Raw genomic sequence first — 21700 nt, 5'->3', positions numbered from 1 at the left:
TAAATATGCATATTTGAAGTCAAATTATCAATGTGTGACCATTTAAAAAGTAATTGAGTGCATTAACCTGATTTCTTAAACTTAATTTTTCAGTGCTGGTTTAACAATTTAAACAGCTCTGCATTGTAACAAGTTTAATATTGATTAGCTCAATACCTGTCCATGTCAGTCCTGTCAATACTTTATTGCTGTATATATAGCAATATATATGTACAATGAAATTCTTAATATGTATATTCCAAACATATAGACATTCAAATACAAATAATAAGAAGACATAATATAAACTGGGTTTTAAAAAATCTTTATGTGGCAACAAATAAATCCACATTTTACTCATTTACATGGTAACAGCTGTCACCACAGAAGTTACTGAGTGCTTTTATTTACAAGAGAAAGTGACTAAAGATAATAATGTTACATTTTCATATTCTTTCCTTTTTATTCCTACCCATAGGGTAATAGGTCCACAGTACCGTTGAGTGCATTCAAGAACACACAAACCTAGGTTAACACTTTTCAGCTCCTAAAATCATACAAAACTGGATATACAGTTCAAACACAGATAAACAATGCAAACGGAAACACAATGTTACAAAGCTACAGAAAAGATTTCTAATATTCCCCCTGCATCACACTGGGGTGATTCTGCATTTGTGTAAAATGAGAAAACTTACTTTCACTTTCGCATGCAACAAGTACTGACGTGAGTGGCCCTTATTTGTTTGAACTCCTATGACGCAAGTATTCTGGCAGCTGACCAAAAGGGCGTTCTAAGATAAAATATTAAGGCATTTCTTCCTGTTGCTGATAATGTGTTGTTTACGTTAGGAAAGTAGCACACTTTGATGCTGACAAAAAAAACCCAAAAAAACAATGTGGTGTTGTTAACATCACCGTTTGACGTCAAACACCCAGTCTGTGGTAACAGAACACTGTGAGATGCACACATATTTATGTTGAAACGAGGTCAGCAATCAAAATTTTTGCACCGTAAATGAGTCTGTGGTCTATAATGCTCATGAGAGATAAATGATAAACAGGCAGGGAAAGGCACAACTGGGACATTTCCTTTTTTGGACTCTCACAATGATTGCGTTTTCGAAAAGCGTTTCATTGGCAGCCTGCACTGTAAAGACTGACCACACCAATACAAACATCTCTGACACAATGTCATTCCCACTCAAATACATTCTCTGTAACTACGTTAAATATGGGCTGCCGCTGGTTTATGTCCAGCTTTGCACACAGCTTTGCACATGCAGACACTGTCTCTTGGAAAGAGACTCTCAGAAGGGTACAATCATTTTGCCCACCCAGTCGTGGCCTCCCCATTAATATAGGCGAATCCTGGAAAATGTTGCGCATGCTCATATTCAGAGTTCCTGCGTGGGGCGAGAGGGGAGTACATGTCGCCGGCAGAGTAACGTGACGTGTGGACAGCGGGGCTGGAGTAACAGCTGTTGGCCGAGGGCACATCCGGCCATCGGGGGGTCACCGCGCTCGAGTGTAGAAGCGGAGACCCGCTCATCAAACAGGACTCCATTCTGGACATCTGTGGATACTATAAAATAGAGAGACATGTATGAGGACTATTGCAAAATATCAGAGAAGTGGCTCATGTGGTGCATTTTCTAAGCAAATCTCTTCTTTTTTCTTTATGTTAATAAAGTTATACACCAATTTTTTTTTTTTTTTTTTTTTTTTTGAGGCCATGCATAAAGAATGCCTTAAACACCCTTAATCACGGTCCAATTATTGTATCAATACAATTAATAATAATATAACAGCAAAAATATTATGATATTTGATGAAAATGATTTTAATATTATTATTAATAATGACAATAACAATAACAGTAATAAAAAATACCCTCAAAAATAATACATTAAAAGTAGCAGTAATATGCCATTTCTTTATTTTTGATTTGTGATACAATAACAACAATCAACCAAAATATTAACAATAATAATAATTATAATATAATGAATATTATCCGTAGTAGTATTAGTAGTAGTTTGACATCTTTTTTTAATTTATGATATATAACAATTGGAAGACAAAGAAAAATAATATAAGTTTAATTACTATTGTTGTTTATCTTTTGCTATTATATCAATTCAAAAATAAAGAAATGCCATAATACTACTATAACTACTACTACTAATTATTTTTGTTGTTATTAATCAAATAATAATAATAATAATAATAATAATAATAATAATAATATATTAAATATATTAAACAAAAAAAACAAATAAATAAAACAAAAAAAACGTACCAGTAATTTTCTGCCAGGACATTATCCATTAATTTGACAGATATTTTAGTTTATTATTATATTAATACATTGTGCCCTATGTTTTATGGTTTATGTTTTTTTTTTTTTTTTTTTTTTTACAAAGTATGCATTTAATTAATTTTTTTGTCTTTTTATTATTGTTAAAATAATGATGCAAGACTAACAATTTTCTAACTAGAAGTGCAAAACAATTTAGCATAATTTGAACATCTGTTCTGCATGCACAACAGAAAACAGCCTTTTAAGTTAACATTGCACTTTTTCTAAAAAAAGACCCCCAGAAAGGTATTTTTGTTTCCGTGTGTAACAGACCAAAAACAAAGCAGGGCATGTCAGCTCAAGATATGTGTCTATATAAAACACTGCTCTCTCAGGGGAAGTCAACATAATCTTCATTTGTCTCCTCTCCATTGCCTCCTTCAGAGTAGCCCTCTCAAACAAAGCACAGACATTGTATCCATTTTAAGTTGACGGAAAATAAGTGGAAGTAAAAATCTATAAGTGCTCTCTAAATAGAAACTGTCTACAGTCAGAGCCTTTATGAACGGCTGCGGCATGGAAAAAAATCAGGCAGGGTCAGAGACCGAGATGTGTTGCTTGGTGACCTTTCGTTCATGCAGAGAAAAGAGGCCATTGAATAACAATATTTTAATAAATGCTTTTCCATCTGGATCTCCGGCCGTTAGTTGTGTTGTCTGAGGCGGTCATTGAGTAGATATTGAGTGTGTGTGTGTGTGTGTATTGGGGGGGGGGTCTCTTGGCTCTAGCCGGTCCACCTTTCAGAGTCTGCATCCGCTGTGGAGGAGAATTCAGCTACACTGCTTCTAAAACTCTGAGGTCCAGCTGATCCCCCATTACAAAGGCAGGCTGGGCCAGAGAGCTCATGGCAGGAAATTACCATCACACCCGCTTTGACTTTCAAAATATGTGACGCAGACCCCTGCCTCTCCATCCACAACCGAACAGTTTAATTCAACTGTTCATGCTCTCTCTATCTCAAGGACTATACAGACTACTTAGCATTCAACTATTCACTCAGTTTCTGAGTTAGTAGCATGCAACGTGAACATTTTGTATACACCTGCATACTCAAATGAACATTTCACACACTGAATAACCATCATGCTTGATTCAGTAAACCAATGCAAATATTTCTGTATCTCCTCCTAGAGCTCAGGCCACATTCGCCAAACTTGGCACAATCAAATAGCTCATAAACATGTATTAAAAAATAAAAATAAAATCTGTTATGTAGAATCAAGAACACTCTAGAGACTACATAGCTTTCAAACTTCAACTCTCTTGAAACTATTCAATTATTCAAACTAAATACAGTTCGAACTTAAAATACATAATACTGGCATCCTTCCAATTTCAAATATTCAAACATTCCAATTACTACATAAATCCTAAATAAACTTTTCAAAGGAATTTTAACTTCTTAAAAAGGCTTTTCCAAGCCAGCATTCAAAGTTTTCTAAAATTCTGCATGGAAAATGTTGCTTTGGGTGATTCATGCTAAAGTAATGGCAGCATTCTGAGATTTAGCAAGAGCTTTTACAATAAACTTTAACCATAGGGTTCTCTAGAGGTTTAACAAAGACAATTAACTGAGCTTTTTCACCTTTGCTCTCATTCAGAAGTGAATACGCTTTAAATACATATGTTAAATGACTTGTATTTCTGGTCAGGAGTTCAGCCTATTACCCTAGTGTGTGCTGAGGTAAGCAAGCATTCTCTATCCATAAACCTCTGTGGATAACAGTTACCAGAACATTTCAGATGCTAATGACTGTAATACATCAAGCACCATTCACATTCACAAAAGTATTCTTCTCTCAGTTACAAACCCTGTAAAAGAGACAAGAATGGAATACACTTCCACTCTAAATACTGGGGAATACACAACCTTATTATGTTTACTTTCTTAATGTTTGTTCCTGGCCTCATTGTTCATGATTCATCTTTGAATAAAATAGTTTGCTTTTGTCAAATCAAAAGTGATTTTTTTTTTTTCTGAAACAACTTTCCTTTTAGGTTAAAGATAAAATCAGTGGATAAAATCAAGTCCAGTCAAAAAAAATTTCATGAAAAAAAAAGAATAATTGTAACCATTATTCGCAACCATTAAAATTGGTTGCAAATACAAATAATGCATATAGAAGTCTATTTCTGCCACACAGGAAAAAAAAATCATGCTTTGGGAAATCATAATTATGACATAAAAACAGTCAAAATAATGACACTCTGAGATAAATCTTAAGATTAAAAAGGCATAATTATGATATGCTACTGTAGTAAGATAATTATTATGAGATAAAATGTAATGAGATAAAATTATGACTTACTTTCTCATGATTTTGACTTCATATCACATAATTGTGGCTTAGTATGTCATAATTTTGATTACTATAAGTCATAATTATGATTACTATGAGTCATAATTATGAGATAAAAAGTTGAAATGACAGTCATTTGACAAAAAGTTTGTCATAATTTTGACTTTGCATTATTGCATAATTATGTGACTTATGTCATAATTATGATTTATCATAAATGCAATTTTAACTGACCTTAAATCTTTTTTCAGACCAGGTGTTTTGAAAATTAAAGGTGTTGTCTAAGAAAATTGTGAAACTATATTCTATATAAATATGTATCTTCTAAATAGTTTAAATTGTATCATATTAAAATAATACTGTATGAGTTTATCATTTTGGTGGGAGGAGGCTAACCTGTGCGGAGGTCCGGTGGTATGAGGAATAGTGCAGAGGGGTGGGCAGTCCTGGTTCGTGGGTTAAACTGGAGTACTGACTCTGTATAGCATGATGGTGCTGGTTTGCGTAGCTGCTGTAATTATAGCTGCCAGTATACCTAGAAAAAAAAAAACGTACTGAGTACAAATCTCTAAAAACATTTCATAATCCACACTGTAATGTTGTATTCAGCACATCATTTAATGTCTAATGAATTTGGGGACTCACCCATGCTCATCTCGATGTGGGTAAACTGGCATCCTGTGAGCAGACGAGGAGCCGTGTAGAGGGGGTCCGCCTCTCATGCAGGAAAGCTGGGATCCGGGCTCGGGTGTGCTGCCACCTGAGGTTGTCACTGTGTATGTAAGGGACCAGGTATATGACTGAACAGCTCCTGGCACATACACAGACATACATGTTCAGAGAAACGTATTTGGCTTGTTAATTAAATTATCTGAGACAGTTTTAATGGATGCATGGAATGGAGCCATGCCAGATGTGCCACTGACTGGGAGACTGTGATGTAAGATTTGAGTTTTAGAATCAGTTTGTAGTCAGTTCTACAGTATTTACCTGTGGTAGCTGATATGCTGGTGTACTCTGGAGACTGGGCTGAATTGGGGGAACCCACTGCTGGTACACCCACTGAGTGAACAGACTTGGCGGGAGAATAGGGTCCAGGTGACGTAGATGTGGGGGTGGAACCCATGAGCATCAGCTCTTCCCCAGAATCTGCTATTGTAATACAAAACAAAAGTCAGCGTGTTAAAAGTCAAAAAGTTAAAGTGATTTTGAAAACTTTGTGATTTTCTCTACTGCAATCACCACATGTTTTGGATGCTGGTGTGCTCCAGCAGACGTCGTAACTATCTTAACCAGATGTGACATTCCTGGTCAACCCATTTAGTTAGAAACACAATGCTGGACAACTTCTTCCACCAGACAGATCAGCACTAAACCAAACCTAACTATGATAACTTTTAATGCTGGTCTTTAATAGTCATATATATCTCATAGTTTGCATAGGTGTTTTTGTGGCTTTCATGGCTCATATAGTATGATAATGGAGAATACTGAGCTCATAGGAGGAAAAACATCTCAATGTTATTCAAAAATCAGCAAAAATATTCAATTTGGTGCAGCTGCTGATATTTATAAGGCCAAAAAGTTACATTTAAAAAATTAAAAATTACATTTACATTTAGTCATTTAGCAGACACTTTTATCCAAAGGGACAAAATCAACAAAACAGCAATGATACGCAAGTGCTATAACAAGTCTCAGTTAGCTTAACGCAGTACACGTGGTAAGGTTTTTTTTTAATTAAATAATAAATAAAAAGAAAACAGAATAGAAAAAGAATAGAGTAAGCTAGTGTTAGAGGCCTCTTTTGCTTTTGTTAATTGTATAAAACAGGCAGTTAGCAAATAAAGAGTGCAAGTCTAAAAGGGGCAAGTTTTTAAGAAAATAATTAAAATAGAGATTGCTAGAGTTAGAGGGTCAAATAAAGATGGATATATTAATTTAAATATAAGTTGTCACTCATTATCTCCCAAATATTTTTGTCCTAAGGCCAATTCACACTGCAAAATGATACTTAATTGCTATTTTTAAGTAGTTTTTACTGTAGGGGCAAAACAAGGAGGCAGTTCATACTAATTATACTAAAAGGCCTTTTACTTCCTAAAGTATGAACTATCAAGTAGATGACAGAAGTTATGTAGTGGATTGTGTTAAACACTGAGAGTTTTGTTTTGATCATGTTGTTAATTTATAGAGGCCTTATAATTTGTGTATCAGATTTAGTAGGCTTTATAAGCTTTAAATTTACTTTTAAAAAACAGCAGCTTAAAAATTCATACTTGAGGTTTGACTGTTGGCAGTGTGCACCATTTATGTGACTCTCTTCAAGTAACATCACCTACAGAACTATTTTAGTGACCAATTAGCTTTCTGTGTTGGTCTCCAGACTGAAGCCATGAGTGAGTAGCTCTATTGCTTGTATCAAATGGATCTCACCTGGTGTCCCCTCTCCTTTCATAGCCCTCATCAGTTCATTGGCTCTCTCTTGGCAGTGCAAAGACTCAAGCAGGTATAGTACGTAGTCATCAAACATGAGGTGGATCAAATGGAATGAGCCTATAAGTACAAATAAAAAGGCCCATTTACCATAAAAAAACGTTTATGTATTCTGCCAATTCAAGTCACCTGTCCAAGTAATAAATGAAGGCTTTGTGGACTATTCCCATACAACATACATCAAATGCAATTCGACTGGAATCTTACTGATTTACTGAAGCACATTTAAATGGTAAAAGCTCAAAACCAAGTCAGAACCAAGTGAGCGGTCCAACCATAAACACTACAGAGTTACTGAAGCATATGATGCTTTGAGTCCATGTTCTGAATGAGATGGGGGGAAGAATTCATAAGGAGCATTGCACAATCCTCGCATTGTGTTAGCAACTCCAGCCACTATGTGCATAATAAACATTGCGGCTATTCAGCGGACTGGGCGCAATACTGCCCGGTCATAAAATGGGAAGAACGGGGAAAGACTTGGTGGGGGTTAGCCTTTGTTAATTAGCTGTTTTGTACAGAGAGCTGCATTATCAAAACACTGCAACCAGCTGTGCCTTTGATATTCACAGACAGAGCTGACAGGGAGGGGGCCTTTACCTCTTTTATGGCCCTTCTTTCAGTTACTTTGCCATAGACAGCTAGGTGGTGTAAGCCAAGAGTTAGCAAAGCTGCCATCTTAGTTAAAAGTTGACACTTGGTGTTGTGGAGAGTTAACTTAACTTAAATTCATATCTACTCTCCCTAATAGGATGATGGTGACAAAATGGTGCAGCCTGACTCACCGAAGCTGGGTGCGCTATGTAGCGTCATATCCCGGATAACTCTGGTCCCGAAACATGACCACATGAGCAGGAACTGCTGAGCTACCCTCTTCAGGCATCCGGGTCTCTTCCCCGCCACCTAAATGGAGTATTACCATGAGAAAAGCCTGGGGGAGAGCGCAGGGGCCTTAACCTTTGGGTCTAACCCCCAAGAACGAAAAACATGTCAACAAGTCAACTATTTGATTTGCCCCTAAGGAAACACCCTCCCATTGAACTATTGTCTGGTAGGTAGTAGAAGTTCCCATGGAAACCAGATTTACAAGCCCATATCTGGACTATAATGGGCACGAAAAGGGGCCATGAAGACATTATTAAGTTGGGGAATTGCATCACAAAAAGTCTTAAGTATGTTGTGATGGCATTTAGTGTTGCATGGGTTGGACAACTGCAGATTTAGTTTGGATTGGAAGAACATATAAACAGTGCTTGAAAAGGGCTATGACTGTACTTGATATTCCTGTTTAAATGTCTCTAAAATTAATAAATAAATTATTTAAAAAAATTTGTAAAAATAAACAATACCATATAAAATAATTTTAAATGACAAAAAGTCAGTAATTTCTTTAAAAGAAATTAATACTTTTATTCATCAAGGACTCGTTAAATGAATCAAAAGTGTCAGTTAAGACATTTATAAAATTACAAATATATATATATATATATATATATATATATATATATATATATATATATATATATATATATATATATATATATTAAAGAAATGCTGTTCCTAACTATTAATCAAAGAATTCTGAGGGGGAAAAATATCATAGTTTCTACAAAAAAAAAAAAAATTATAAAAAAAATAATAATAATAATAATAATACTGTTTGCACCTTATAGTAATAATAATAAAAAAAGTTTCCTGTGCACTAAATTAGCATATTAGAATGATTTTTGAAGAATCATGTGACACTGAAGACCGGAGAAAAATCAGCTTTGAATTTTTTAAATATTATATATATATATATATATATATATATATATATATATTTAATATGACGGAAATTGTATTTAGTGAGATCTCATATATATATATATACAGGGTGCGATTTGTGAAAAAAACAGAGGGGGGGGGGTGCTTTTGAAAATTTTTATGAAATGTTTTTAATACGACGGAAATTGTATTTAGTGAGATCTCAGTTTAATAAAAACATTGTAAGCCTACGTTAGGCCTATTTATTGTAATGATTTAATGTCCACGGTTATTCAAACAACAAATTACATAGAGAAAGCGAGCAAAGAACACAACGGAGCGGGTTTGCTTGATGTTTTTATCCCCACCGGGGATAAAAGTTATTCAGCAGAGGAAGGGATGCATAGACCAGAGGGGGGGAAATCCCCCCCATCCCCCCTGGCAAATCGCACCCTGTATATATATATATATATATATATATATATGAACAATTCTAAGCTGAATATATATTTCAAAAAAAATCAAATATACAGTATATACATAAAATCTACATAATGAAATATATAGCTACATGATAATCAAATTGTGAATTAAGCATAATATGAATTTCATGGTCTGAACACTTACACTTAAGACACATCTCTCCACCATAGAGTCCAGCCACTCGATGTAGGCTTCAATGGGCGACTGGTCCTCCAGCAGTCTGTCAAATTCTTGATACACTTTAAAAAAAAAAACAGATAGACAGAGAGATTAACAAAATATCTGAGTAGAAAGAAGAAATCATAAGCATCCAAAATTAATAAAATTCATTTTTTTGAAGCATTAATTTCACAATATCAGTTTTAATTGCTTGCAAAAAATACTAGTGGCACAAACTTGAGAACTCAATGAAATGTAGAGAGAGAGGAGCTCAGAATCCTCTTTTGAGGATGACATGACAGAATCTTTGAACTTTGACCTGATCAGTCATGTGAGAGGTTGATACTGAAATGAATTTGAAATGCTCCTCAGGGTGTCAAACTGTGAGGGTTAACCTCTCGGTGTCTGTGGTTAAAGCTTGACTCTTATGGTCGTGGGAATGATTCAGTGCTGGTTGACAGCTACTGTGTGAAATCCGAATCATAAACCAGCAGGGCTTTGAACACAGCGCTGCATGTGATTCTGCTGCAATAACACACCACTAAACTAGGGAAGCACAGAAACACTAATAAATCATTCTGAACGAAACCAGCTAGGTCTGATCTAATACTTTTTCATTTAAATCTTACATTGGATGATAAGCCTCCTCTGGTCCTCTCTGGAGTCTTCCATTGTATAAAGAGTCTGTTTAGCGATGCTGTTAAGGTCTACGTTCCTCCAGTCCTCAAGCATTTGAAAGGTGATGTCTGCACTGTGGATCACGGTTCGAGAGGCCTGCAAGGGCAAGTACATAATTCAAAATTCACCCTGCAATATGCCTGATCATATACACTTGTGTAAACATGATGCAGACAAGATGGAATATAGGAAAATGTTATATATTTAACATAAAATTCCTGTATACCTGACAGAGATGGTTTAATGATGTTTGTCGTTTAAGTATCTGGGAAAATCTTCTTGACACTGAGAATAAAACAGATTTGTTCAGAAATGGCCTTAGAATGCCAGCAAAATTCATTTTGATGTTTTTAAGAGTATTTCAGAGTATATTGGCACATACATTCAAACTTTATGTTGCGCAAGTTCTCTGGCAGGTCATGTAATGCCACCTTCAGCCACTCATCCAGCTGCTTGGCGAACTTCCTGATCACCTGAGTCAGGCTACATTATTCAAAACACACAAACAAGAACATCATGTAGTACAGTACTTAAGTACAAAGGGTGCTCTGACGCAATTAACTTTTGACCTTTTGTCTGGGGCAATTCAAATAAGAGTCATGCGTCATTTGCAGGAAATCTTCTGGTAAGTTAATTACACTGACGTACAAGTATGAAATGCACATAATGCTAGCAATGATCCCAATGATAATAGTATTTAAGGTATTTATTTAGCTTGAAGAGAAAAGTCCATTTGACCAAAGCTGCATTAAGCATTGTGTATATATGATCTGATCCCAGTGATTACTGTAAATAAAGATGAAGCTTTTACCAACAGTAGGGCTAATTTTATACAGTTGCTCGTAATGCAAATGCTGATTATGCTGAATGTGAAATACACATATATATGCACATAAAAATCTGGTCACACTTTGTTTTAAGGTCCAATTCTCGCTATTAACAAAACATTAACTATGACTTTTCCCTAAATAAAGTGATCTGCTTGCCTAATTTGCTGCTTATTAATATGTAGTTGTAAAGTTTAGGTATTGGGTAGGATTAGGGATGTAGAATATGGTCATGCAGATTATGTGTTTTATAAGTACTAATAAACAGCCAATATTTTAATAATAGGCATGCTAATAAGCAACTAGTTAATACAGAGAATTGGTCCTAATACTAAAGTGTTACCAAAAATTCTATTAATATGTGATTTTAATTGAACTTAACTTTCAGCTAATGTCACAAAGTCCTCTTATTTTGTCAAATTCTCTCTTTTGTCAAATTCTTTTCTAATTATTACATATAGGTACAGCCTTTCTCAATCCAACCAATTCTGATGAATAAATCAGATTCAAATCCTGTCATAATTATTTTTCTTATTAAATATCCAATTTTACTCAGAATTGTGTCACATTGAGGAAATAAAATGGAAATTCTGAAAGGTACTGCAGCACTTTGCTTAAACTGCAGGTGTATAAATTCTGTTTTTAACAAAATCAAAATAGCCGGGAATGGGACTCACCTGTCAGGCAGAGCCTGTAGGACGGTGGGCATGAGGACTCCTGAGATGGCCTTGTACAATATGGAGTCACACACACCGACTATGTTTACCACTGTAGAAGAGCCTAGGACAGGGAGCATGTGGGGCGGCATGCCCTGCCAAAAGTGCAACAGGAAGCTCTGGACCTACACGTATACACAAACACAAATAAACATTGCGATAACATGATGGAATTGATCACCCTCATCATGCCACCAGGTGATAAAAGCTTGAAGAAAAAGCAGACCTCATCAAAGTTGGCTCGTATGACTGTATCCAGTATCCTCTGGCAGTGAGTTCTGTACATCATGATAAATGTTGAGACCTTTTAGAGGAAAAAAAGCTCATTTAAATGACTTATAATACTTTCCCACAAAGAATAATTCACTTAGTGTAAATGATGTCATACCAAATTCATTCCTGACTCATGGTCATGCATTATTAAGACACCAAAAGACTCTAACACTAAAGAAAGAGGATACAAATACCAAAGAACAAAAAAGCTGCTTTCATGAACATTGCCTATTTACAAGGTCCTGCCAAACCAATGTATAAAAAGAGGCTTTAAAGATCAGAAACTCACAAACCATTTAAAATTACAGGCGCCTTTTTAAAGCGAGACAGCTAGTGCCCATCCTTTGTGCAATGCAAGATCTTATTATCTACTAGAAAGATTAAGAGTTCGCTAGGAACCAACACATAACTCCTCCAGGTCCTCATCTAAATCCAGGCCCAGGGAAGGTCCGTCTGACACATGAAAGCAGGATCTAGAGGGGAGGGTAGTGGGCAGGAGGAGAGAGAGGGGGGGTTGAAGTTGCAGGTTAGCAGTTAGAGGTTTTAGTGATCTGTTTACCTTCTCCTCTGGCAGACTGGCGGGCAGATTTAAGTCTTTGACATTTGGAAAGTCTGGCAGGAGAGTGCCCAGCTTGGAGCGCGGTGAATACGCCACTGTCTGTTTGGTGACCTCTTTCTTGCCCGTCTCGTTCACCCACGCAGCGCCCTTTTTAGAGTACATCACATCGTAGTACTGAGAGCTCTCTTTCACAGCGATTCCATAGTAGTGATACCTAAGAGGGACGAGCAAGTGGCAGAATGAAAATTTTACTTTGTTTGCTGACTAAAGCAGTCTTACAAAAAAGAGGTTAAAGCAGTCATGATTAGAAGGTTTTCATAATCTCTGCACTGGTACTTTTTTATACGCATGAGTAACTTTTTCCATATTATATGTCTAGTTTAAATGGCGATACATCTCTCAATGCCTAAGATTCTTATGACTGCATTTTTTTTGACAGTTCATTTGGTGCTGTAGGTGAAATAAAGCATGACCAAAAGTTGTATACTTTTAGTTTGACACGAAAAATTTTACTACATAGGTATATTTATTAATTCTAAATATAAAAAAGTGGCTTCAGAGTGAACTTTTTTCACTGTTTGGATCAACGTTAGGGTGGATAAATGGGGGGCGGGGGGTAACTGTGCAAATATATTACCATATTTTTTATTTTTTTAGAAGTAAAACTGACTCCACTTGTGTGCAGTGTTGTGGAAAGTTACTTTTAAAAGTAATGCATTACAATATTGTGCTACTCCCCCAAAAAGTTACTAATTGCTTTACTACTTTTTACTTTTTATGGAAAGTAATGGGTTACATTACTTTTGTGTTACTTTTTCTCACCTGGGCTGGGCTTGTGAATAATAATAAAATAAAATAAAAAAACAAATAGCCTAACACTTATTTCAGCAAAAAAAAAAAAAAAAAAAAAAGAAAAAAAAGTGATGTTTAACTCAAGTCATTTAGTTCATATGGTTATCTTATTCGTATGGCTGACCATCAAAGGTCAGCACTGAGATAAAATATGAAATATAGGCCTACATTTGTGTTATTTAACAGATTTAATTATTGCAGGTTTGCATTTGACTGTTTTTATTAATTTCTAAGAATACTGAATCTGTTTTTGAGCAAGTGAGATGAATAAATGCATGTTCACATTTAGTCTAGAACTAAAGTAACCATTATATTTACACAGTGCACCGGTTTACACTTAACACTTACTCACAATTTCTCTCAACATGAAAACAATAAAATGATCAATAAATGGAAAACAAAGTAACTTGCATTACTTATTTGAAAAAGTAACTCAGGCATTTTGTTGTAAAATTAAAAGTAATGCATCACTTTAGTTACTTGAAAAAAGTAACCTGATTACGTAACTGGAGTTACTTGTAATGCGTTACCCCCAACACTGCTTGTGGGCTTCTGTGACCTACTTGATACAACATATTTTAAAGTGACATGACAAATGTAGTTGTTGAATAAGGAACTTACTTTGACTGGCCCCTGGTTCCTAGTCTCCGTGTGGTTAACTGAGGAAACTGTTGTCTTATTATCTGTTTGGATCAGGTAAAAAGAAAAAAATACACACATGTTGAGCTTTTCTGGGCACATCTTTTATGACGTCAGTGTGTTATCTGTTACAACTATGACAAAAAATATCTTCTCAATCATCTTGTTAGATTCACACATGTCCAGTGCCATTTCTTTTCTCGCCAATCTCTCATTCTCTCTCTGCTTTTTGTCCATGAGCTCCTTGGTCCAGCTCCCGGTGCAGAAAACTTTGCAAACAGTGAAGCTCTCTATTGTGTGGGATAAAAAAAGAGGCCAAGCTGTGAAGTTTCTGTCAGGCTTGGCTTGATAAATGAGCAGACAGGGAGGCAGGTCCAGCTCTCTCTCTCTTTTTTGTCCTGAATCAATGAAGCCTTCCTAAAGGACACCCCACGCTGCTCCAGCCACTGATCTAACATTCCGCAACATCTCACCCTTCCAAATTTCCTTTAATTACACATTAATCCAGGCCCCCTCTCTTTTTCAATATCCTCCGACAGGACCCGGGGGAAGTGGGATAAGGGTGCCGGGGGGCGGCTATATGAGTAGGTGGGTTGAGGGGTTGTGGGAACAAGGGTGAACATGTTCATTGTTTATATTGTCCAGCTATGAGTTTGCAGAATAGGTGTAAGAAAAGACCACTGGCTGTGGCCCTTCATAACACCCAGTATTATGTCATGCTCTTTTTTGGTAACAGATGTTTTCCTCCTCTTTCACGTGGACATGTATGTTTATAGGATCTTTGATGTGAGAAAACTCCATGATTACCTCCTCAAAACTTGACTATCATAAAAGACGGAATATTTGATTTCATCACTGAAGGGTTGAATACAGGTTATTACCTTCCCAAAGCTTGCAGCGTTGACCGGCTGAGAATCAAGTTTCTCGCAGAAGTCCAAATAATGCATGTACAGTGCACTGCGAGGAATACAAACACCCTCTGCGATCTCATAGTTCTCCTCCAACCTGATGAAAACAAAGTTTGGTCAATGCACATGGAAAGCAAGTGTCTAGAAAACAAAAAGTCAATGGAGGAAAGTCTAACTGTAGTTTTAGAACAAATTTCACTGCCTTATCATCCAGTTACACTGTGGGTACTGGAATGATCTTCAAGCATGGCCAACGTGAATTTTTTGTTTATTTTACAGACATATTTTCAAGTAGCACTTTCAAAATGATATGCAAAATGTTCTTGCACTTACTATTTATGTTTTGGCATATATATACACTGTGTTTATTCTCAGTATCCTCTTTTTTATAAAAAAAAAAAAGTGTTTTAGTGTGAATAGGTTCTAAGACCAATTGAAAGTTTGATTTAAATAATTTTGAAAATAATATTTCAAATGAGAAAAACAAGTCAGAGGAAAGGGCTTGAAAAAATTGTATAGACTATTTTTTAGATTTGCTTGCCATTACACTAGATAGAGAAGCAAGATTTTGTATCATTTGCTGATCCTTTAATAAACAATTTCTCTGTGAGGTTGTAAGTCTGTTTTCCTTTCTGATACTTGAATCCTGACAACTTACAAGCTACAGGAGAGCAAACACACTATTTGGGAAATTCAACAGCTGTTTTATGATCTAGAATTTTCCTAGACTAGAAAAGTGCATGATTCGTTTGAAAATCATGTAGCAAGTAATGTATTAATGTGACTTTTTACAAAATTGAGCACCGAAATTGTATACAGATGGTTATATTTCTCAAACACACACTATATTTCACAGACTGAAGAATTTTGTTGCTATTGGATGTCACTTAAAATATCAAAGCTAATTAAAAAAATTGATAATTTTACTATGATTCAAGAGTTTTACCTTTCAAGAGTTCAAGAGACTGGTGATGTTAAGGATTCAAATAAGTGAATTATAAGTGACATTTCTGGTGTAGATTAGACTCACCATTGTAATGTGGCAGGTGTTGAATGTGGCTTAGATGCTCGGTTGTTTTCTTTCTCCTCGTCTTTTATAAAAAGTAAAAACACAACAAGATCAGGATCAGTAATTTCCCTTAAATATAAATAACATATAAATATAAATCCTTTAAATTTAATATAATAAAAAAAATACATAATATATTAGTCTCTCTCTCTATATATATACATGAAGAGTTCAGATGCAAAAGCCTCTAAGTGCTGTTTGAAATTTTCTTCTAAAATGATCATTTTTATCAGGCTCCTATGTGTAGGTTCAGTAATTTCACTTCAGACGCAATGAACAGGTTCTATTCACTGGCATTTAAGGGAAATCACTGAACATAAACAAAGGAAAAAAAATTTAAACGGCATTTAGAGGCTTTTGCATCCGATATATTATATAAAGTAAAATGTTAGGCTATATACAGTGCATAATAAAGGTGTCTTGAGTATTTTTTCTTTTCTTTTTTAAAGACATGTTCTGTCATAACACTCACATTAGGTTCCCTTAAAATAATTGTTCATGTTTCATGCAGTTTATAGTTTCATTTAATTTATTCATAAATGTTCGTTAGACTTACTTTCGTCGTTGGACATATTTCCAATAGAAGAGTGGCTGGAGAAGCGTTTGCACTCGCTTTCGTTCAGACATCTTTCAATCCAGCTCTCTGCGAAAGTAAAATAGGCTATATTTATGTAGGCTATATATATTTACATTACGCTTTTTTATTGTAAGCATAGCCTATTTATGGTATCTGGTTTATATTTATATCTTCACAGTAGACTATTTGTCCTTTTTTCCTAATGAAAAATTAAAAACCACATTATTACAACATTTTTAAACCCACAAATGTTTCATTTAGCTTTCATTTATTGTTTACTGCACCATTCTATTGTTATTTATTTAGGCTAAACATCATATGATAAATCTCATTAATTCCCACCAGCAGAAGCAACAGGTGCATGACGGAGCCGTGGTTTCTAAACGTAACTATTCTTTTTTTTTTTCACAGCTTAAAAAAAAAAAAAAAAAAAAAAAAAAAAAAACCTGCTAAAGCGTTGACCTTTAATTTTTCATTTGTGAATTCCATATAATTTTTCTTGTTCTCACGAACTGTCAAGTTTGTGGTCGAGTGAGTGCAATAAACATCAGTAAACGTGGCTGTGTGTTATTGCAGCCACTGTCTATAGAGTCGAGGGGCAGAATAATGACGGTGCAATTCAATTACAATCGATTGTGCGGATCTTTGTGCAGCTGGGATTCTATTTGAAATGTTTTCAGCAGAACTGCAGGAATCCCACATTGTTCCCGAGGCGAATTACAAGCGCGCGCACGCTCAATTGATTCCGCGCGCTCCTCCATAGCGCTCTCCTCATAATAGAACCCTTTTTAGCGCCATTCTCGTTTCTGCTATGTAAGTACGCCGGCTGGTGTCCTTACATCACAAAATAGAAACACTTATAAGATAATTCGATTCGAACTTATGTCAATCATGTTTTCCCGCACGGGCCATGGCAACGGTTTCTATATCATTGGTTGCTAGGGCTGCGAGTCGACTGGGAAACCAACAGCCTGCTGATGCATCAGATGGCGACTTAAGTTATACTGAAAGTTATGAGACTTAAAACTTTTGTTGGATAAGTTATTTGACAGCCATCAGACAACGAACTGCTCAGACGGCAAGTGTAAAGCAGGAAGCAGTTTCGAGTGATTTGATGAAATGATTCAGACTCAAATCTACATTTCTCAAGGGATTGCCGGTCATAGTTTGGGAGCTAAAAACACTTGAATCAGTTCAAGTTTCTTTAAAAGTTCCTAGTTTTTACGCATCATAATAATCATTAGTTTCAACAGGAGACAGTCAAGCAGAAGTATTTAAAAACACCCACACGTGTCTCATAACTGGGTTAAGGCCAATTATTATCTTTATTTTAAAGTTCTTAACAAAGTTTGGTTATTTTACAAACTTTTCTTATAGTGACAGTTATTGAGAGGCAAAATGAACCTGAAGTGAGATGGAGAAAAATATAAACAAGTTAAATTTACTTAAAATGTGTATTAGCCTTTGTATTAAAAAAGATATAAGGTAATTAAAATATATATCATTATTAGTGATAACACCTTAACAAGCTGTCTAAACTATTTGACTTTTTAAAATAGCACTGATACATTATTTGGAAAGCCACCAATTGGTTATTATTATTGCTTTTTCAAACAATTTAGTTAATTTTTTGCTGACATTTTATTTTAAATGTATTTACATTTAAAAAGTATTATTATTATTATTCTGCAGCTGTTATTTTGAAGCTTAACAAAAAAAAAATTCTCAGAAACTAAATCTCCATCAGTGTTGGCTTAGTCCATTGAGATCAGATTTTCAGTCTGTAATTGAATTATTTGCTCTGTGAACAGTTTAAGTGCTCTAAATAATTGGATTAAATCCAATCTAACGGCGAGACTGATCTGAGCTCATTCATAATCACGCATTAAATATCAGAATGAAAAAGGGTCATTTAAATATAGCAAATATTCAACAATTAACTTTAAAAAAAAATTTTCCTAGAACAATTGCTTAAGTAACTGCTTTTCGAAGCCACATGGAACGTGTTTTAAAAACAAAATTAGTAAAACACTACAGCATAACATCTGTTATTTTAATATTCTGTACAGATTATAATGTTGTCTCCAAGGTTTACAGCTTCAGAAGCAGCAATTTTATTTTTACAAGTAGTACAGAGTGCAGTTTCGCTCAAGTCAAAACCTGGCTTGATCAGGTGCCTCATTTTCATAAAACTTTTAAACTGGACGACAAACTCAGAACTGTGACCTTATGTGAGTTTAGTCTAAATTAAAGGTCACATTGCTACTCCGTAAAACCGCCATCCACTTCACGTAATCCCAAACGCGTGTAAAACAATAATCTCAGCAAAAGAGCACCCATCCTGAGCAATTAAAAACATGCCAACTTATCTCTTGGTGAACTAGATTCAAGATCTTCCCTGACGGAAGGTTAAATAACTTTTTCTGATGCCAATCTCAGGTCACACAATCCCAAGGCCCGATTAACGTTCCAAAAGCATCCCGATGTCACAGCGGTGCAGCAGGAACCAACCTGTGGAATCCATGTCAGGCTCTTCCAGCAGCCCACAATGCATCCTCTTCCCATGCGCGTTCCAGGGGCTCCTCTGAGAAAATGGCTCCGTGTAGGACTCCCCCTCCTCAGCTCCCTCTGTCTATCCGAGAGAACTGCCCGGCGCTGAGATGCATAAGATGTGACCGTGGAGAAGAGGGTGGCGGTGGTGATGGAGGTGGGGGTGTGGGTTGTAGGAGCGGGTGGGGTGGAGGGGGTCACAGACTCCAGAGATCCAGCAGGGGAAAAGCCAGAGCCGTCAAAATGTTTGCTGATGTTTCATGGGAAAGGGGCTGATTTTATAGGAGCCCTGATGGGGGACATGTCATTGATAGGCTCGGCAGGCTGATGAATGGCTTCGAGTCAGATGGGGATGTGGCAAGGCTCACTGGAAGTCTTTTGTGGGGCTGTTTTGAATAAGAAAAGCTCCCTTCCCAGAAAAAAAAGAGGCTTAGATCTACGCAATCCCAGCACTGTGGCCTCCCATTATAGCATTTAATACGTTTTCGTACCCTCTCCTCACACGCACATACACACTCTGCCCCCACTGCTTTAGTTTTAAAGTCCTCCATCCAAGGGCCACTTTTTGGCCCATTGCAAAACTTTTCTTTGACATCTTCAACTCCGAAGCTCTGGAAACGGTAGCGTCGACGTTGCATTCATTCAAAATCAATGCCAAAAACGTTGAACTCTCACGCAAATGCATTTCATCGTCATTTTGGATGCTTTTGACACCAAACGCCCATTAAGGCCGTTGGCAAAACTGGAAAGAGAAAGTTTGGTGGACCCCCCTCCCCTTCTCGCTCTCTCCTTGAAGCAACCTTATTTTAGTGTGCCGGGAGGAGAGCGCGGCCACAAAAGAGGGAAGTAAAAGTGTAGAGCCTGAGGCAGGGAGGGCTCTGATGGAGTGCCTACAAACTGCAGAAGGGAAAGCTGTGATTAGAATATGAATGGAACCACGGGGGAAAGAGAGAGTGACTAGGAGAAAGGGGGATTATGGTGGAACTGCTCCCCACTTGCTGGATGGCAGAGGAACGCTCGCTCCTACATCTATCGACTGCGCAGGCGTAAGGAGTGCCAGGACGGGCTCCTCGCTGTGAGGTGGCAGGACTTCAGCTGGAGATATTTGTCATCCGAGGTTTGGATGGAACTAATGTACGGTGGCCCCCAAAATGTGTTTAAACGCTTAATTTAAGATTAGAACACGGAAGTAAAAAATATCAAACCAACTGCCAATTATTTAAAAGAAAGAACATTGAGCAAAACATTTGCCAAATGTTAGTGTAAAATATTCTAAGATGACGTACATGTTCCCCTGTGTGAACTTGAGAACTTCAAAGTAATTTCAAAGAATTAAAGTTAATTTTCTTTGCAGATGCCATTGGTTTGATATTTTTTCGTCTAATGCAATGCTATTTTTGGGGGCCATAAGCAAACCAACACTGAGCCATCAGTTGTTACAGCATAGCATCTTTGCATATTGTCTATTTTTGGCAAGAGCTGTTTTTTGGTCCACTATGCTATGGCTCAGTTTTCCAGTTTGCTGTCTAGACATACACTATTGTTCAAAAGTTCGGGGTAACTAAGATTTGTTCTTAAAGATGAGTCTTTTTATTCAGCAAGGACATGTTATATTCATAAAAAGTAGGGTTAAAGACATTTCTGTTTCAAATAAATGTTGTTCTTTTGAACTTTCTATTTATCTAAGTATCCAGAAAAAATGCATTACAGTTTCCACAAAATATTAAGCAGCACAAGTATATTCAGCAGCAAATCAGAATGATTTCTGAATGATAATCTGACCGACACTGAAGTCTGGAGTAATGGCTGCTGACAATTCAGCTTTGTCATCATAGGAATAAGTTACATTTAAAAATAGAAAACTTATGACTTCTTATAATTTCTTTTAAAAATACAAAAGAAATCATAACTCCAAATGTTTGACAGTAGTGTACCTCTCATATTGAAAATAAGTAAACAATAAATAAAACAGAACTAATACTACAAATCTTCAAAGAAACAGAACAAAATGACCAACTGAGAGCTTCATCTGAAGGCCAGTATACCAGCTTTCATTTGAAACTGTATGGATTTACCAGCACCTCTAACAAGCTGGGAAGTGCATGGCGAGTGAGAGGCAAACATCAATGAAAATTTCCTTAATTACAGTTTTAAAGATGTGAAGGAAAGGAGGGAGGAGGAAGGGAATCTTTGCATCGTCTCCTCAGAAGACTTCCTTTTTCTGTTCGTCTACTCTCAGTCTCATTAGCCCCTCATTAGCTAGGACAGGTGCAGCCGGCCAAAAGAGACACCCTCAGACCCTTATACCCCCCCAACCAGCGAGTGAGCCGCACTGTCAGTGCCCATTCTACCGATGTGAGATGCATTCTTCCAATCAAAGCCTTCCACGGCTGCTTGGTGGGTGGGAGCAATCTCTGAATAGTGGATGATTTAGTGTATAAAAAAAAGCAGCAAAGTGGGAAGGTGGTCAATGTAACAACAAGCTCCTTTCTGCTGTCAGTGTTGTCACATTAACACTTCATCAAGA

The 21700-nt window shown here is 36.3% G+C and overlaps 1 protein-coding gene across 3 annotated transcripts; it reads right to left on the bottom strand.

Annotated features, from left to right (window-relative positions):
• Nucleotides 1-157: 157 nt before the first annotated feature.
• Nucleotides 158-19292, bottom strand: LOC109067729 (regulatory factor X, 4). 3 transcript variants are annotated; one of them, XM_042744243.1, is made up of 18 exons: nt 19135-19292; nt 16603-16689; nt 16008-16068; nt 14951-15074; nt 14052-14113; nt 12579-12792; nt 11973-12050; nt 11708-11871; nt 10586-10686; nt 10430-10488; nt 10155-10299; nt 9511-9605; nt 7923-8040; nt 7078-7197; nt 5632-5790; nt 5287-5452; nt 5038-5176; nt 158-1564 (listed from the first exon to the last, which is right to left on the bottom strand). In XM_042744243.1, the coding sequence occupies exons 1-18, from the start codon at nt 19175-19177 to the stop codon at nt 1304-1306; spliced, it is 2196 nt and encodes a 731-aa protein (XP_042600177.1). In that variant the 5' UTR covers nt 19178-19292; the 3' UTR covers nt 158-1303. The 3 variants fall into 3 exon arrangements, with proteins under 3 accessions (XP_042600177.1, XP_042600179.1, XP_042600178.1); XM_042744245.1 differs by having other exon boundaries at nt 159-1564; nt 5632-5793; nt 19135-19192; XM_042744244.1 differs by having other exon boundaries at nt 260-1564; nt 5287-5413; nt 5632-5793.
• Between the last annotated feature and the right edge of the window lie 2408 nt (nt 19293-21700).

The sequence above is a fragment of the Cyprinus carpio genome, chromosome B18, assembly GCF_018340385.1.
Source record: "Cyprinus carpio isolate SPL01 chromosome B18, ASM1834038v1, whole genome shotgun sequence".
NCBI lineage: Eukaryota > Metazoa > Chordata > Actinopteri > Cypriniformes > Cyprinidae > Cyprinus > Cyprinus carpio.
Note: the sequence above shows the minus strand (reverse complement) of the source record. Positions and strands in the feature narration are given on the sequence as shown.

Excerpts from the sequence above, each read along its gene's own strand:
- LOC109067729 (XM_042744245.1), bottom strand. The coding sequence starts at position 19,177 with ATGCATTGTGGGCTGCTGGAAGAGCCTGACATGGATTCCACAG. Across the intron at positions 10,489-10,585 it reads GCGCAACATAAAGTTTGAAT|TGTCAAGAAGATTTTCCCAG; the intron begins GTATGTGCCAAT and ends TTTTATTCTCAG. Across the intron at positions 8,041-9,510 it reads TGGAGAGATGTGTCTTAAGT|GTGGCGGGGAAGAGACCCGG; the intron begins GTAAGTGTTCAG and ends TACTCCATTTAG.